We start from the raw sequence: 19,356 nt of genomic DNA, 5'->3' as shown, positions 1-19,356 counted from the left end.
TAAATATTCTGGGTGATCGTGGGACATAAGAGTAGAAGACTAGTAAAGGAAGCACTCTCTCCAATAATTAAGCACCTTGCTTAGGGCTGCAGTGATATGCAGTCTTTCAGGATGCTATATCTCTAAACCTTTCTCTAAAGCCAGGCAGTCTGATCTGCCCAATGCAAAACATTCCTTTCTGTTAAAACTTGGCCATTTTAAGGAAGCCACGGCCTGTCAAAAACCATTTTGCTGGTTAGAGCACCTGCCAAAGTTTTAGGAAAAGGTCTGTTTAAAATTAGGCCATGTGCTTGCAAGTGAGGGGAAAAGCAACTTCTGGCCCTTTCACTGGATCTTGTACCCGAGTTGCTCAGCATTGTAACTTTGCCCAGAAAACTGAGGTGCTTCTAGGTTTCAGCTGCTGAGAGGGTTAGAAAGCTATGTTTGCGCATACATCACCACAGTGTTCCCAGGTCTCACCGTAACTGTTCACATCTGGTTGCAATTCTGCTCGCACTTGTACAAATTGTATAAATTCCACTAAGAATTTTTTTAAAAAATGTCACAGGCCTCATAGACTATAGTGATGGTACAAATTTTTGCACTATATAATGATGTTACCACTGTGTTTTGGATTATCACAGTAGATTGCTGAATGGCTGATATTCTTTTAAAGTATAAAATCTAGTAGGATGCTTTCCTCAATGTCTTGCTATTTCATGCTCTAGAGAGGAGTTTCCCTTTCTGAACATGGCAGTCATTCAAGATGCCACAATACCCTTTTCTCATTAAAAGTAAGCTTGCTATGTGAGGAGCTTCATTGCTGGGCCATGACTATAATCTATCAAAGAATCTATCAAATCCCTGCTGTTTTGATGCTATTTATAAAAAAGCTTCCCTTCATTTTCCCTTTTCAGGAAATAATAATCCTAATATGCACCCTGGCACTAAGCAAAGACTCCCAGCTAAAGAATGAAGAGCAACCATCCAAGTGTCTGTCCTCCCAATGAGGAAAAGCAGTTAATTCCTCTGGGCATGTGCGGAAGACATTCAGACTCTGCCAAAATTAACCATGTCCCTGTTTGTGTATCTGGTTTATTTGGGGATTGCTCTGTAGATTTTGATCGTCTTGGTGATCTTTTATGTAATAAGAAAACCTTTATAAATGCACATTCTACTCTTCCACCTCTTAATTATTTATGTGAATCACAGCCATAAAAGTCCTCAAATAACATCAACAGAAAGTGTTGCATTGCTGCTGAATTGCCTATGGCCAGCTGCTCACAAGCATATTCAAATACCACAGAGGTGAGTAGAAAAGGAGCGCTTGGACAGTTCTGAAGGACATGTCACTCTTGTTAGTCTACTCTCGTGCATTATTTCTTCTTCACTCTTCTCCCTGGAATCCTATCAGGTTAGGCCTGTACATTGCTGTGCATTTCCATCCTATATCAGTACTGAATATCAGAAAGAGTTTGCACTTGCTGCCATTCTCAGAGGCCACCTCTGTACCAGTAAATTAGCAGACATCACCAGGTAAGGAAACACTATACTGTTTGGCTGCTAGAAAGGTCCCTCGTATTGTCTGGACAAAGGCTAGTGATTGCTTCTTCAACCATTCAATTCAGACATGAGCCCAGACCATGGATGATGCCAAGTTATAATCTGCATGCAGGTACCTTGTCTTGGAGGACAATGCAATAACTAGGGATGGACTTGTGTTATTAACTGTCTGCTGACTCCAGGGCCAGTGCTTTGTTCCCAAGAAAAAGTATTATCAAAAGCAGGTGTAGCCAGAGTTCTTGTCCTCCAAAAATCCCTCACTTTTCCTAACCAGGAAAGAAATAAGATAACAGCTCTCACCAATCACATAGCATGTCATCCAGGTTCCCTTGCCAAACATGCCTTGGAGAAAACGGAAGATCAAAAATACAGTAAAGTTTGGTGCGAATGCCACTATGATACCACATATCCCAACCCCGAGACAGGAGAGCAGGTAGATGAGGATTCTGCCATATCTGTTGAAAAGGGAAAAGAAATTGAAAATCATGGAAAGACACAAAGAAAATTTTTTTTGCAGTCATTTTAATGCTAGATCTGAAAGTGCCTTTTTGGGACCGGCGTTGCTCCAAATGGAGTCTGCCTGAAACTCTGTACTGTTGACCCTTAGGATATGGGACCCTTTTCCCTGTGGTAGTTATCACTGCCTTTGTGGCACTAATTTTAAAACTGGTGATGTCCTCACCAGGTCCCCTTTTATTTTAGAAAACAGTTTGTATCTAAATTATAGCACATACGTTACAGTTCACATTTTTGATTCAGCTGAAATAAAGGCAACTTTTGTTGGGGATTTCTGTTTTCACAAATTAGTCTCCTAATAGTAATTACAAGCAGCTCTGTGAAAGCAAGTGATTTCTTCTTTAATTACTTTATGTGATTTTCCAGTGTTTTGTTTAGGTTTAGACCACTTGTTTTAGAAGTTTGCCTAATGTATTCATGAGTCTCATTTTCCAGCAAAACCCATCATTATTAATAGGTATGCCCAAGATAAGCCATAACAAAAAAAACCCAACAAAACCTCCCTGTAGTTTTATGGCAGCTGTGTCCTTGGAACACAGCTAGAATTTCCATTTTGATTTCTTCTCCATTGTTATTGTTATTTTAAGAAGAAACTGTGAAAACTGATGTAGCTGTTTATCTTATCAAAAAGTATTTGAGAGAATATTTGTTTGTTCTATTTTGTTCAAAAGTTTTCATGAGAAGAATTTATATGGGACAACAATCAGAGTATTTTCAGCCAGGTCCATTGTTTTGAGTGCTGTCAAGGAGACAAGAATCAAATGATCTGGCTGCAGCACATTCTCCCAGTGCTATCAATGTACAGCATTCATAGTTGTATGGTAGTTGCATTATGCTTAACACACTAGTACCCCTAGACATATTATTTTATTTTAATAATTAGCTGTAATATCTTTACTCTTACACAGTCTTAAGGTGCTAGTATCACAACTGCCCAGGCAGACACTGAGCAGCGATATCTTAAGCTAGTCCGTGCCATGGCATCCTTTTCACTTTACTTCTTCCCTTATTACTATATTCCTTGGAAAGATGAGGTTATCCTTGAAAGTACTTTTGTTTTCTAGTTCCACATTTGTTACCTGAGATGACATTACAGATAATTCTGTAAGTATCCTTGCCTACAAAGAAATTGTACTTTAAGTTGCTACTACTATTATTACAGATACCAAACCAAAACAAAACAGGCAGAAAGAATTTTATGAACTGAAGAAATATGTTCTGCCATCGAAAACATCAGTGGTTCTCTCAGCCAATGCATAGGTTGACTACTGTTTATTATCAACACAAATCACAAACCAGCTCCCTCCTTTGCTCTAAGAGCAAGGTAGAGCTAATGGGAACTCCCTGCTACGGGGCACGTCAGCTGCCTAAGCCTGAATATCACCCACATATTTTCCTTGGTATTCATTCAGCTCTAACAGAGTTGAGGACTGGCTGGAGGGACCTATGACCTCAGTAGTAAACATATGAGTCCAGCCTGTGAATGGAGAGAGTTACCATACTGAGTCCCCTTCCTTCTTTCCTCAAGTAGCTGTTTTCTTCATCACTGGTGTCTATTAAACATCCTCCAGTAAACACCAGTCCAGAAAACTTCTCTGAATGCTTCCTTTTCATTTCTGTGTCCTTCTGCCCTTCCTGAGTCCAGATGTGCACAGAAAACATCGGAAACAGCAAGAAAAGCTCTTTTCATGACATTTTAAAGTCCAAACAGGATCATTAAGTATGATCATGTGAAGTTTCCAGCCCAAAAGAAAGTGAAGATTACATTGGCTGGGTTTTGTTAACCCAGGCTGGGGATGCTTATCCAAAGTGAATTAAACCCCCAGAGTGCTGACGCATGCTTACTGCAGGTGACACTAGAGGTGTTTTCACCTCCGAACAAATCAAAGTACAGCAGTGCTTATACAGTACCTGTCTGCAGCATAGCCGAGGGTGAACGCACCAGCCAGAAACCCCAGATTGAGGATAGCCTGTGAGAGATCCAACATCCAGGCGTTGCCACACACAAGGTTATACTGCAGGAACAAGGGAGAGGCATAAATGCTCCAGGTGGGTCATTCATCATCCTCAGGGCAAAACATTATAGAGACTGCTTCGGGTCAGGTGGGAAGAGGAAGAGGAAGTTCAAATATGCTTGTTCAACAGGAAGCACCACTGGGGCCAGGGAAGCACAGCCATAGCAAGCACTCTTCAAGCTATTGTGAACATTGAAGGAGAGATACTCTTTGCCAAAAGGATGCTGTCTTTCATACATTAGTTGTCCAGATATGGAAAGCAAATTGCTCTTTTGCAAACCAAACAAATGCTGTTAAATGTGTTGCCAAGGCAAAGCCATGACTTTGTTTAGTGCAGAATAAGGGTGCACAGCTATAGCCAATGAAAACATCAGCTCATAGAAATGGTTTGATTATTTTTCTTAGTGCCTTCTAGATAAAAGTGAAAACATGTCTCTGAGGAAACGGAAAACAGATCTCAGATCAATTTCAAACACATTCAATATGTATTTTCTTGGTGTAGCTTTCCCAGACTTTTCCATTCCTTATACTGCAGTAGCCGCAAGTCCCCAACATGACGTTACATTGGTGCATATCTGAAGAAATCATTAACAGGGATGGGGACAGGGAGCGGGTGAGAGGAAGGAAGACAAAGAGACTAGGAATGAAAACTAAAATGAAACTATGTGACAGCATGTCACTGGAAATTACTTTAGAGGTTCTTTGAGAATAAAGAAATACCAATCAAGTTCTGCATACCCTATTGGAGTTGGGAGGTTTCGATCCAAACCTGTGGTAACCTTAGGAACAATTCGGCTTCAGGAGCAAGGGAAGCCACAGACAAACACAGCTGCCACTGTTTACCCTAGAGAGACTGTTTTGCTTTCGGGCATGAGCTGCAAGGAATCTTTTCATTGTTAACAAGGTACTGGTTGCTGAAGCACACAGTGTGTCACATTTGTGCTCACCAGCACATGTACCATAATACCAGTGTTCAAACACTGTGATTGGACGGTGTGGCCACAGGGTGGGTTGGAAAGAAGATTAACAGCCTCTTCTGACACTCACAATTCTCCAGACTCTGAAATTTAGTACCACGAGCCTGACCTCCATCTTGGCCCATTTGCATGCTGTAATGCCCCATGAGTCTTGCCCAGGCCTGGGATTTCAGAGGTGCCTACACAGGAGATACAGAGAGGCCCCAGACTTGGAATTCACTGAGCCTGAATCTGGACCCAAAAATCTAAAGTAATACTCTTAAATGGTTAATTATGTACCTAAATAAGAAACCATTTCTTTTAATATTCTGAACTCCAGACAGGTGCCATTCACACTCATTTCTATGGGCTATTCTTCACTTTTTAAAAAAATCCTCAGTTTTGGTTCCAAATATACTATTAGCCCTGCCACTGACGGTAACTACAGAAGAATCATTATTGTTAGTTATAATGATTTTACTGAAAGTCCAGGATTTCAGTTTGTTTGTGGCTTTTTGTTTCTGGAAGCCGTAGGTCTGAGAATTTTGTGACTGAGATCTGCAGCTCCCAGCTCTCACAACTGTGAAGAAAAACTTGGCTAGTAGCCTCATACGTCCCCAACCTGATAGATATCCAACCCCCAATGACGTTATACAAAGCCATGTTTTTGATGTCAACCCCATCACTCTGTGGAGCCTGACTGGCCACCTTTCAGTCAAGCCAGGCCATCAGCATCCGGCTTCTACTTCTGTAAATCTCGCAAGAGCTGCAGAAACCTCAGCTTCCTCTGAGAGGACTAAAACCTGCTCTCAGCTGTCATACTTAAGGGCTATTGCAATACTTTCCTAAAATAGCCTGAACATGGAGCAGGACTTTCAGACTTCAAAAGCTGCTTAACCTCTTGCTTCTTGAGACTATGAAAACCTTGGCAAATAGTATCAAAAGATGCAAGTTCAGAAAACAGAGTTTTTAATGAGAATGATCATTGAAAGACTTTATAAGGCAATGCAATTGACTGTGCTGATGTCAGAGATTGGGGCTCTCAGAGGAGCACCTGCAGCCAGCTATACAGGGCAACAGAGCTTATGGAAGGCTGAAACCCAGCTACAAGAAAGTATCAGCTTTGAAAGCGTGCTGCTGAAGTGTAACAGAAAAGGAAATAATCACGCAAAGAGACAGGCAGAGAGGGCAAGCAGGAAGAGTGCTGTCACATGAACCCAAGAAGACGTCTCTGACTTAGAGCTGTACTCAGCTAGATACCTCACAGAACACATCTGGTGCAGGTGCCCCAGTCAGGGCCCATGCTGGACATGTTGTCACTGCCATGTATGCACCATGGGGACAGCTGCTGGACCGTTATATGAACAGAGAGGTATATACATTGCCTTGGTCAGCAGGTCACTGGCATGTCTCCTCTGGCCAGCTTGGTCTGAATTTCAGGTGCAGGTGAGACATTCAGGAGCTGAATGTCACTGCTCAGTTGAGCTTTCGCATCACACAGCAACAGGTCTCCCAGGACCTCAAAGCACAGCACAGGTCTTTCACTCTCCTTGCCTGTCTCATCACATAGCCGCACTCTTCCCTGTGGGTTTTTGGTCAGACCAGTGCCAGGAGGAGAGACCCCATGCTCTGCTTTGCAGATGACAGCTCTAGTGAGAGCTCAGAGCCCGATGTCACTGGCTGCTTTACAAAATGCTCTGTTATTTCATGCCATTTCCTGCTGGTGGCTTCAGAGCTGGCTGTGCTGCACTGGCTTTTCCCAGCCATTTACAGTGATGGAGTGTGACGAGGTCAGCTTCAACCTGCATCTGTGCTCCAGCTTTGAACACTGTTTAACATGAACTTTCGCACCATTATTTTCTGCTTCCAGCAGACACTTGTAGAGAGACACTGGGAGTGCCATTCCCCAGTGAGGCACAGGGGATCCCTCATACCTCTCTCCTAGCAGACCCCAGGAATAACTGAGAGATCTGAGCCCATGGTCTGCAGAGCGAGTTGTCTCCCAGAGAAAGTTAAGATAGCTCGGCACCTCACAAGCAGCTTGGCTTCTTGAAAGACCAAATCTTGGAGGGAAATATCAGACCAACTGATAGATCAGCAGTGAGGGCTTCATACAGGACCAAGTTTCAGAGCCCTTCACAGAATTCCTTGCGTCAGAGAGCAAAACATCCTCTGACACTTGCAATTGCTCCTGAAGAAGATGGTTATGAGAGAAGACTTCCCCTCATAAGACAAAACAGCCTAGGAGAGAATGAGGAAGGGAGTAAGAGTATTATTACTTCATCAGAAGCAATAAAGTAGTGTGAGAACAAAATTTAAAAGAACATGTAACAACAAGACTGTTAAAGCAATGTCAAAATGAGATGATGTTTACACGGACATAAAATCTGTAAATAAAAACATTGTAAATCACTTAAAATACACTTGCCCCTAATTTCAGTTGTTGATTTCAGAGATTAAACCTCAGATTTCTAATATCTACAAACTGCATTGGGATTACAGCGCTCCCCAAACCAATGCATCAGGTTTCCCAAGACCCAGGAGGTAATCCCAGCAGTTCAGGCAACAGCAAAAGGAGCGCCGTCATCAGCAGAGCCCGGGGAGGAGAGACAAGCTTCCTGCCCTGCCATGGGACAGTGCCAGCTCAGGACCCTCAGTGCTCCCAGGAAGGACACCTGCCCTTCGGGGAGCAGAGGGAAAACTGCAGAGCTACAAAGGTAGCTCCCAGGGTGGTGGTAGGTGACTGTGCCGGTCAGCACTGGAGCCATGCCCAGGCAAACAGACAGCTGGAACAGAGCTGCCAAGAGGGACCAGCCCCAGTGCCTGCTGAAGGCACTGGCCTTATGGGTTTATACTTTTGGTCCTTTTTCAAAGGGTGTATTTATTTTTAAAATAATTTTATCCCTCTTTACTATAAACAGGCAGTGAATAAGCTGTCATGAAAGAAGGCAGGAGAACAAACACATGCCAGAAAGACGAAGGGAAAAATATCTTTACTGGAGAGGACTCTTTCATCTGAACAGCAATTTCACATGATTTAGGCGGCAGCTGAAACTAGGTCTTGGCTAACAACATAGTAAAATATTTTAAATATTCTGGGAAATAGGAAAATGCATAAAACTTCTGAGAAACTATGAGCTCTTTCTGAAGAGATTAGTGACAATATTAGTGACTAATTAGTGACAATAATAGTGAACATATTAGTGACTAATATGCTAACTGTAAATTAATCCTGTGCTTTGTTATTTTCTGTGTATTTAAATAACTTCTAGTACAGATAAGCATTCTCAGACCTTTTCTGTTTGCTTGACATATCACCTAGCATTTAAGTCTTCACCCAGCTAATGTCTTGCTTTTGGTTTGCAAACATAACCTTTAGAGGGGAATGTAACCTTTAAAAGAGAATCGCACACCCTGCAGAGATCTTTTTTTGATCCAAGCCGCCTGTCAGATCCACTTCACCACTTCAGCTGTGACCTGGTTTTGTTGTGCCTGATAGTTATCCCCATCTGCATCACTTCAAGGAAAAGCATCTGCATCTATTTACCCAGGATTTCAGTCTGTCTCCAGTTTGCCAGTAGTCCTATATGACACTCCCACAAAGCATCTCCCACAGCCCTTGTTAGCAGCCTCCACAAAAGGAACTGGAGTGGTGCCTCCTCTCTGTTTCTCAACGGTCGTATGCTCATCTATGCACGGGCTGGTGTTAACACTCCTACCACACAGGCTGCTCCTGTGCCCAGGCAGATGCGGTCCATGTTGTGAGGAGCTCGCTGAACAGGAGCACTTCCATGCTAATATCCAATGGCATCGAGTAGCAGAAGAGCTATTCCATCTCCCACTGCCAGTAATAGGAGATACCATTCCCTGAAAGTACATGTTCTTCTCATAACATACAAAAAAAAATCTCAGCATATGGTCTTTAAATGTCACAGACTACCCTCCTGTGATCCCACTTGGTTTCCAAAATTGGTAACATTGAGAATCTAGGGCTATCTATCTAGACCACAGCTGCCTGACTTTGGTTTTCTTTGTTTTCTTCCTGAACATTTCACTTTGACAGCTGCAGGGAAGAAGAGCTATAGCTCACACCAGTTGAAGATAAGCAGCAGAAGAGATGTGAGACCAGTGGCTCGTTGCTGAGCATCATACAACCCTCAGCAAGCTGGGACCCATCTGCAGTTTCCCTTCAGAAGTGTCACCTCTATAGCTGCAACAGCACACCCCTGCTGCTGCAAGATTTGGGACATATTCCAGAGAAACCTATGGGAGATGTCAGAGTGAGGAGAGCTTACCACCCTGCCCTCCCTGTGCATTTGCAGGTGTCTCTGTCCACAAACGGTGTCCTCACAGTACATGTCATGCCATGAAGTAAACTTTTCTGCTTTCACTTGAATAAGCTTACCCAGGACAACAGCAGAAAGGTAATGTCACCCCATCCTGTGTTCAGTCCCCTTTCCTCCATAGACTTGAAATTTAACTGCTAAAACATTTACTGCATTGTAGGGAGAAGGATATGAAAAAGGAAAGGAAAACCTTAGGTTTTTTAGCCCCTGATCTTATTTGTTGTTGGCCTATTTGTTGACCTGTATGTGCTGGCTACACCCAGCCGCTGTCAAAACCTAACTAGCTGGCTCCTTGCTGCAATCATCAAGCTGGTGAACTAGCTCATCTGGCCAGCTCCAGCTAAGGACACATCCTCTTCCTCAGCACTGGCATGCTCCCAGCTAAGCCCCTCACTGTACAAGTTCATGTACCCAGCACAACCCTGCAACTCGTCTCTGCATTCAGCACCATGCTCGCCTGCATGATTTCTATCGACTCTATGACAAAAAGCACTGTGTGCTGGAACACAGTCTCCTTCCATTTAGGGAGCTGACTAGAAAAAGTTGCATTGCCCATTCCTCTTAGCCTTGGCAATGGGCTGCCATCCTGAGCAGAAGGAGGTGTTGCCAACAGAGAGACAAACAGCAGGAACCAGCTCCATCAGGACATCCCCTTCTTTAGTGTCCTTAACAGAGTAGGGAAAATCAGTCCCTTTCACCCTGACAGCCTTGCTGTACAGGCAGCCATACACTCCTGCTTGGAAATACATCCCTGTGATGAACATTTTCCTACGCCCTTAGAGGTTTGAACATCAATGTGAAATCCCAGCGCAGATTTACAGTAGCAGTGATGTGGCTGGAAGGAACTGTGTTGGTGCACTTTGCTGTTCTCTAAAGCAGCAGCAAACCACCTCAGTGAGACCTCTCTTGGAGACGGAAGAGGTTTTGCACTGGTTTCCTGTGGTTCATTAGTGGAATAATCTCTGTAGAAAGGAATGGGAACTGGCTGAGATGGGAATAGAAGAAATGCTCGTACACAACTAATGACTGGGAGACGTGAGGACTGTGGCAACTTCTCATTTCTTCATAGCTTTGACAGAAGGCAAACATTTTCCATTTTAGTTTCACATGCAGACTAACCACAGACTTGTAATTCCTGGTACTTGAGAGGCCCTTACGCATTGAGCAAGTCCCAAAACACTTCAGCACACCTATCCCTGCAGAAATGCACTGTTTTAAATGACAGCATGTCATTAAAGCTCCTCAAAATATAGCAACTTTGAGTAGGAGTTTGAAAGCACTTTACTGCCTCTTACAATTCAATTTCAAAATTATGGATTAAATTCTTTGGTCAATACAGTGATTCCTCAGCCCAATTACAACAGCTTATTGAGAGCCCATATTAAGTGTTACTCACATAAGTGGCCAAACGAAGACTGGTTTATCCTTCCACTCCCAGTGACAAACGGTTCAATGCAATAATCATTGTTTAAGGAAACCTGGGGAGACAAACACTGTGGCTGCATGTTCCTTATTTGTTGCTGGGCAGCTCTTCTCCATTTCTCTTGTCCTCTGGGCTGTCAAACTGCCATCTTTCACACATTCTTACTGCAACAAGACACCCTGCAAGTGCATGCAGTGGAGGGGGAGAAATTACCTTTTCTTCTTCTGTCAAAGCGTCCATCAGAGTGCTAAGGGACCAAGAAAGGACACTGTTCTTCGTATCTTATTTCAAGCTGAGCACCTAACAGGACAAATGGAGTCAGCCTTTATCCTGCTCCCAGAGCAATGAGGTTCAACGCCTGAGGAGCAGCTTTGAAAGCTTTGGAAGTTTCTCTCCTGTGCATGGCCCAAGGCCCAGCTGTTACCTTCATGTCCCTGCCACTCAGATCACCTAGACTCATTGAGCTTCCTAGGACAGAAGACCTGTTCTGTCCTTTTTTCTTATGTCTATCCATGGCCAAAGCAAGAGGGAATGAAGAAACTTGCTGTCTCCTAAAGGGGGAAAACCAGCAACTGTCCTAAAAAGAATAAGAAAAACCAAGGCCTGAACCCTCAGCCAGTACCAGCTGGCTCAATGGCAGTGACAAAAACATAGCTCCACAGGTGTAACCCATCCAAGGAACTGCTCCAGCCCCTCTCAGATGGGGAAAGCTTAGTTAGACCTTCATAAGAAATTCAGCAATTGCTGCTTCATCTGCCCTTTTTCCCCTTTCACTCCACCACTTAATATTAATCCCACCATGACCATGGAAATAAGACAGGGTACTGCCATGCTGATGACAATAGTTACGCTAGATCAACACTTTGAGGGTGAATTGCGGTTTATTGCCTTGGAGGAGGACAGCAAAAGGACCAGCTGTGCTTTCTCTACTCTGAGCTTGACTGCCATGTTGTCTCCTGCTCTGAGGGACTGTAAAAACTTTGAGACAAACATTATTGCTTTGCTTACAGATTTCTGTGCAAATGTTGGCTGACTGTTATTTTCTGAGACAGCTGGCAAGCAGAGGAGTAAGAAGATTTATTCCCAGCAGGTGCAATAAGATATGTTCAGATGATCACTTGTCCACCCCAGACCTTGCACTTTGGCAATAAAATTGTTGCCAGGTCTTGAAATGACATCATCTATAGCGTGAAGACTTGCTGCAGACAGGACATATTGGAATTGGTCCTTTCTGCTGAACTCCTGCCAACAAAGGCTGCTGATAAGCCTAAAATATGCCAGCTGTGCTGTAGCTGCTGATAACCATGTCGAGAGAGATGGGGATGAGCCTCTTTAAACAAGTAGTAAGCCTCAAGTTGTGCCAGGAAAGGTTTGGACTAGATATTGGGAAGCGTTTCTTTTCAGAAGGGGTTTTTAGGCGTTGGAATGGGCTGCCCAGGGAGGTGGTGGAGTCCCCATCCCTGGAGGGGTTTAAGAGTCGGGTTGACTCAGCGCTGAGAGATCTGGTGTAGTTGGGAACTGTCAGTGTTAGGTTAATGGTTGGACTGGATGATCTTCAAGGTCCTTTCCAACCTAGATGATTCTATGACTCTGTGACTTCCCTTTCATCCACCACCACAGGCCATTCAACATACAGATGCGATTGTAATTCATGCACATGCCTGTAGGCGTCATCACCGCCAAAAATGTCCGAATAAAATGGCTATCGCTTTGCTATCACCAGCCGCCCTTCTCAGAGTGCTACACTTTCTCCACTGGGACTTAAGTACACAGTGCCAAACCCCAGCAGCATCTAAGGTCAGTGACTCAGTCTTCAGCACAGTTTCTTGGGGAAATTAAGTTTATTAACTTTCGTGTGTCCCCCTCACAAGGCTCACCCAGCAGGAGATGGCAGTCAACACACTTCGTACTTCATCACAGAGTGCAGGGGGTGACATGGGCTCCCTTCCAGACCCCCGGGTCAGAGCATCAGGCTGTGGCCCCCCAGTCCTCTGCAGCCCCCACCACCCCTGCTCTGCCCCCTTCTCCCGCTGCTGCGCAGAGCAGCTGTCCTTTCCTGCCCTCCTCCCCCTCTGAGAGGTGCTGCTGTCACCAGCCTCCCCTCCCAAGCAGCACCAGCCACCTGCTACAACCAGCATAATTTCAGATGGTATCAGCTGGCACGAGCCAGGAATGGATTTAGCTTGATAATTACCCCCTCAGTCTCCCTCTCCAAGCAAAATCTGAGAAGCCACTGGGTTCCCATCACGCTGCTGACGCACGCAGCTGTGTCTTCCAGTTTCATAGGGAGCTGTGCAAGTCCGACTCAACTAAACAGGAGCAGATGCACGGGGCCAAGGTCCTCTGTGCAGATCCACCACCTGCGACACCATTGCGTCGGAGGGGTCCCTGCCAAGTTTTACGCATAGCAGAGGACTTTGCTGATATCTTGAAACCTTTACATCATCCCAGCTCTGGCTTGCTCAACACTAACGCAGGCACCACAGCGCTTGACCGTGTGTGCAACACCAGTGAACAGCTCCTCCTCTGGTCTGGACTGCCCTCACAGAAAAGCCTGACCTAAAGCAATGGAGCACAGGGACCTTTAGGCATGTCACTGCAGAAGCAGAGACCTTCTCTCAGAGTCCTTTATACATCAAAAGAAGATTTTGAAAGGGAATCTTTAGCAGTGCTCTGTTGCCTGTCACTAGACCAAGTTAAATGGCTTTGCCATGTGTTGCTCCTGTGATGATTTCTTAAAAGATTTTGCTCTTCTCCTCAAATGCTGAAGGAGGAAAGCCCTGGTACATTCTCTCAGCACCCACTATACCCCAGCACTGAGACTCAGGAGTCCTGCAGCAGCAGGTGATGCAGCATGCACCCCAGATACTGCTTACAAAGCAATGGGTGCTTTTTATCAGTCCACATTCCCTCTTTTTCCTCTGCTTCCTTCTGCTGATGCTACTGTGAACATCTTTGAGGAAGATAGCTATCTAAGATGAGAGAGCAGCCAGCGAGCAACATGCTCCAGCCATGCACAATGAGAGTAATGAAATCAGGTACTGTGATACCTTTCATTTCACAACTCCCCATAAGTTATCCTCTTTCCAGATATATGATTTAGTTCTTTTAGGGTGCTTAGAACTGATTGCAGTAGCCTGTGATTTGGTTGCTGGACCTGCTCTATGATATGACATCTTTTCCCAGAAAAGGCTTTACATGCCTGCACTTGCCCCCTGACTCCCCTGCCACTCTGCAAATCCACACCAGATCTGCACTTGCCATAGGTCTGGCAGAACTCCTTCAGTAACCTGACTTTTGTTTCCCCTACTCTCTTTCTCCCTGAATCTGCATCCTTCAGACTGTCATGTAATTCATCCTTTAAACTTTGCCTTCCTGGTCACTTCCAATGTTGATTCAGTCAGACATAAAGTGCCAGAAATCTTAAGGTAATTGAAAGAAACAGAAACATTGCTGTACACGTGGACAACATGAAACACTTACAAGTAGACACATGAGAAAAGATGTCTTTGGTGAGCTGATCAAACAGAGCATAAATCTGCTCAAATTGAGTCATGATTTGTTAGAGCCTCAGCTGAGTGAAAGAAGTCTAAATTAAATCTGGAATTTAAATTTTTTTTTCTGGACGTATAACGCATTAAGACATCAGGCTCCTTTTAATAGCTGATCTCAAAGTAATTGAGCCATGACATGCATGACACAAGCTTCCTTTATAGATGAAGAAACCAAGCCTCATGGGATGTGATTTATCCAGCAAATTTTGCAAAACTGGGAACAAGACGCAAGTGCCACAGATCATAGCTCAGCACCCTCCAGCCAAGGTGCACCCAGTCAACAACAGTCAGTCTAGGAGCTGCAGTGACTCTGATGATGAGACCTGCCACCCCGGTACAGCAGCCAGACTATCCCAACCTGTCGCTATCTGCAGACTGTTACTCCCTGGTTTTCCTAGTGTGTGCCTTTGGGAACACAAGTGGGGATCACTTCCCCAAGCATCCCTTCATCCCTTCTCCCTTCCTTGCCGGGAGGGTCTTGACAGGAGAAAAGAGGGAGAAGGTGCAGATGGGTGAGGTGTTTGCCAGAGAACATTGAACCTTTCACTCCCATTTATTGCTGCAACAAAACCACTGGTTTCATTTTCTCGTAGCTGTACCCATTGGCTCAGTGCTGCTGGAAAATCACAGTGGCTTTGCTAGATACACAAACTGCTGCCCTAAACCGACTCTGAGAACAGTCTTATGGACACAACTTACATTCTTTCACCTACAGCAAGGCTGAAGGGAAAAAAAAAAAAAAAAAAAGGAATAACAAAAGAAAATTAATCTCTGTATTTTTATTCTTAATCTTTGAGGGGAATGGCTAGCACAGACTGCCCAAGGATAAAACACCATGACCTAACCCCTTGCAGTCCCTAAGCAGAGGTTCCTCAGCGGCAGAAGCATAACCTTCCCACCACAGTCACCTCCTGTAGTTTGCTCCAAAGTGAGACTGTGGCTCATTCTCCTGCCCACCCACCCAGCATTCATCCTCCTGCCCACCCAGCCCTGGATGTCACTGCCAGCTGGGGCAGAGACACACCATTCCCAGGGACCAGAGTTTGACACCAGCTCCCTGCACAGCACTTGCAGCCCTCCAAACAGCATTGATTTTGACAATCACACACAAAAGCCAGTACTGAACCTCTGCTCTAGGGCCAGCCAGGTGCTCTGATTTATCTCCTCCTGAGCATAGATCCTGGCTAAATCTGCACAGGTCAGATACGGTGCTCAGGGCACCAAAGCTGCTGCTCTGAAGAGTCTGAAGCCTGAGAGCAGATCCAGCGGTCCAAGCTGGATGGTGGAACGATGGTGAATTGAAAGGTCAGGATAGGTACCACTTTTCAGTTCAGTGTTTGCTTGAGACTTTGCCCGCTGTGCCCTGTTTCAGAGGGCACACGTCCAGTGCAAGCACCCAGCTAAAAGCCACAGCAGGAGGCTCATGAGACAGGCAGCAGCCAAAGCCCACAGTTGTGCTGACACATTTTGAGGTACACCTTGATGATGTCCTAGCCAACCCCTCTAAGCACACTTCATATTTTTCATCACTGCATTGGTGACAGTTACTGTCAGGATCACCTTAAAAGATACACTTCTGGTGTGCAGACTGTGTGCTGGAGCCAGACTATAGCACATCCACGGCATGATTACAAATTACACAGAGGATCTCCTAGGAAAGCATCTTAAATGGCCTTTCACAGCCTCATTAAAAAGCCACTACATTTGCCAGCACTTACCACTAGCAGTAATAGTCTGCAGTCCTCTGATGCTGACCTTTCAGGAAAAGCTGAATGATTGTTTTGGGCAAAAATGTGTGATTTTTTTTTTCTTTAATAAACACATTAATTTCTGCTGATTCCTGTCAGATCTCAAAACGGCAGTCTGCCACAAGGTTTTTTTATTACCTGCAGACTTAAATGTACAGTACTGGAAATACAGAGAATGTATAATATACAGTGATCTAGATCAGCAAGTGGTATCAGTCAGCTATGCTTGGAGTTTACACCACCAAATTTGCTGGCCCAAAACTGAGCACCAGAAGCCTCAGCTGCAAGGACTTAACTATTTTAATCTGATATCCCTCTAGCGACAGAGCAATCTCTGTGTGGGGTGTCTGGCTTTGCATGGGATGCTTGGTTTTGGAGATCCACCCTTCAGATCAGCTCACTTTTCCCTAAAAGCTTGATGCTGACACTTGATCATACTCATTGTCCTGATTTTCTTGTGACTCGGAACAAAAATCCGGAAAGGAAAACCAGCCACCAAAGCAAAGACACTTGCAGCAGCACTCCCATTTTACTGCTGCAATCCTACACCAGGACAGAAGCCACAGATTAGAGGATGGGGATTTTCCTTACCTCACTGATTATGGATGAATGGGGCTTTTCATACACCCAGTTATCGTGGCATGTGGTGAGCGGCAGGTTGCCTGCACTGTGATTGCCATAGTGGGCGAGTGGACTGGCACAGCTGACAGCGGTGTCCCATGCGATGTCCAGCCTCTCGCACTCCCCGCTGGAGGACCCATTCCCCAAGAGTAGGGGCAGTACCGTGAAGTTTTGTTCCTCTTCCAGTGTCCATGCACATCGTTCACTTAATTCAGCTGCCCCAGGGATCCTGCACCAGTAGTTGCCCGGTGCCTGCCCAAGGAAAACCACGCTAGCAAACAGGAAAGAAAAAGTTACGCCTGTCTGGCAAAGGAGGAAAAAGACTCTCTTCTGAAATCTTCCAAATTCCCCAGCTTCCTTCAAGACCTCATCAAAAGATGGCATTATGCGAGGTGGTCTGTCCACTGGCAGCCGTCCAAGAGATGTCAGAGTTTGCTTTCACACTTTGCATTGACTTCTGGCACTTCCTATAAACGTGACCGTCTCGCCTCCCCTCACTCCTCTTTTCTCATGTGCATGCACACACACACACAGATACCTTCGGGTGTGCAATGCCGCCGGTCGCATGAACAGAGCGGGAACGGGGCAAAGCTGCAGGCAGGCATCCAAGTGCGCGCCCAAGCACACACGCAGAGACTCAGGGCATGTCGAGTGGTGTGGGGCTTACACACAGCCGGGGAGGAGTGCGATTTAAAGTGCACAAACATATTGTAGGAGAGGAGGGGCGTGCATTTCCTATTCATTTCGAATGTTAAACAGATTATGTAATAAACCCAGTTAACTCCTTTGCGACCGGTGAGCCACAAATGCCAGCTCCCACCACGGCTGCAGTAAATTAATAGGTGCGAGGATAAAACAGAGTTAAATGGGAAAGAGTGCAGAAACTGTTGCAAAAAGCAGCAGTGAGTGATGTAGCCTCTCTGCAGGATGGCAGGGGCAGGAAGAAAGTTGTTTTCAAAAAGAGCTATAAAGTCTTTCCTTCAGCAAATAGAAATGAACACTGAGGCAATATTTAATTACTTCTCCAAAGCGCTACTTCACCATCTGTACAGATTTAATTTGCAAGAGTCTTTCTGTGGTGTAAATAAAGTGAGGCTCACAAACTGTGACAGTCCAAAATCCAGGATTTTTTTAAAAAGTTGGATCTACCTGTTCAAGAAGGCTTTTATATGACTTTGTTAATTTTAATTTCAAAGTCTTCCAAACATTTAAAAGAGAAATGACCAGGTTTTCTTTCTCAAAAATGAATAGAAAATATGTTATTTCATTTTTCCATTCAGCTGTTTGAGTGGGGGGAAAAGGGAAGGGCAAGCCAGGACTGGGTGCATTTTTTGTGAACATGAATCCATCTTTGTGCAGAACTCCCTGAATCAAACCAGAAGTGCAATGGCAGGTGTTCTGCACTTTGTTCAGGATTATGAGCTCCATAGTCACTCTATTCTCCTGTGAGAAGGAGCACAGGGACAGCACTTTTTAAAGATGTCTCCTGCAATCCCTTGTCTCTGCTTACCTACATCTTTTGCCATGGGTGTCTATGGTTTTGAAGCAAAGTATTATTTCTAAGATCAAGGAAGGTTTTGACTACTATACAGACTTTGTAACAGACATGAAGATTGATGCTGTGGTGTGAGCTTGGCAAAAATGTGCATTGCTAGGTAGATGTGCTGCTGCACTTGCATCAGAAGATGCTTTTGAGGAATTTTGTTTGACTCCTGGTTATACTGTTTGGCAGTAATCAAGCCCAGGGTCCAGGTCTATGTCTGAGAAGACGGCTGGCTTCAAACAAGAGAAGCTCTTTTATCCCAACAGGTCAATCATGCTGAAATGTCAAAGGTGAGATGGTTTATCCTGACAGCTTCCACAAACTGGGGAGGAGATTGTCTCTGTAGGGACCACCAAAAAGACAAATAAATGGGGACAGTGCCTGATAATCAGCCTGTGTGCTGCTCTCACAGCTCTGCTTGAGGGTGAGTGTAAAGCCTCCACTGGTCTTCAAGCTTTACCCCAATAAAAAATGTTGTTTTTATCCTTGCTGGCTATTACCTCAATTCTGAATTGTAAGAGTTAGTCCCCTGTAAGCTGTGTACCAGTGTAGCTGCACTCAGCATTTTACCTATTACAGAAACCCATTGGTGCAAACACCACAGCCACCTCTTAGCTGAACAGTGGAGCTAGACCAGATTCCTTTGGGTTCTGTCCAGTATTGCAACATTGCTTCTGAAGCTACTTAGTTTCTCAAAAGAAGACATAGTCAAGTAGCTGGTTGTCAAAGTTTCATAAATCTTATCCATTATGCTCCTGTCATGCACAACATGTGCATCACAGGCTGCCAGACCCAAAGCCAGAAAACCTAGCAGCTGAGAGACATCAGCGCAGTTACACTGCAGGTCATACAGGAGAAGATTCCTTCAGTAAAAACATTTCAACTGTCTGGCATAGGTGATGTCAAAGTGACCTTGATTCCTCAGTGTTCACCCCGTTTTCTTTTCTCTTTCCAAAAATGGCTTATCAATATTTGCCACCATATCAGTGTGCTGCAAGATGCCAGTTGGTCAAAGAAATCTAAAATATCCCAATGACAGATGCATGAGAGTATACATTAGTGCACATATTCTACAGAAAGCAATTCCCAGCT

General features: G+C 44.6%; 1 protein-coding gene across 1 annotated transcript in view; it reads right to left on the bottom strand.

The window, feature by feature from the left end:
• The window catches only part of SLC22A3 (solute carrier family 22 member 3), a 39,427-nt gene extending 22,055 nt beyond the window's left edge, over positions 1-17,372 (bottom strand). Inside the window, exons 1-3 of the mRNA XM_074896635.1 lie at positions 16,692-17,372; positions 3,970-4,073; positions 1,843-1,997 (exon numbers count right to left, since the gene is read on the bottom strand). Coding sequence (XP_074752736.1) covers positions 1,843-1,997; positions 3,970-4,073; positions 16,692-17,105 — 673 coding nt within the window. The 5' untranslated portion in view covers positions 17,106-17,372. The remainder of the gene's footprint in view (positions 1-1,842; positions 1,998-3,969; positions 4,074-16,691) is intronic.
• Between the last annotated feature and the right edge of the window lie 1,984 nt (positions 17,373-19,356).

This window comes from Athene noctua, chromosome 1 (genome assembly GCF_965140245.1).
Source record: "Athene noctua chromosome 1, bAthNoc1.hap1.1, whole genome shotgun sequence".
In the NCBI taxonomy this organism is placed as follows: domain Eukaryota; kingdom Metazoa; phylum Chordata; class Aves; order Strigiformes; family Strigidae; genus Athene; species Athene noctua.
This window is presented reverse-complemented; position numbering and strand designations above follow the sequence as displayed.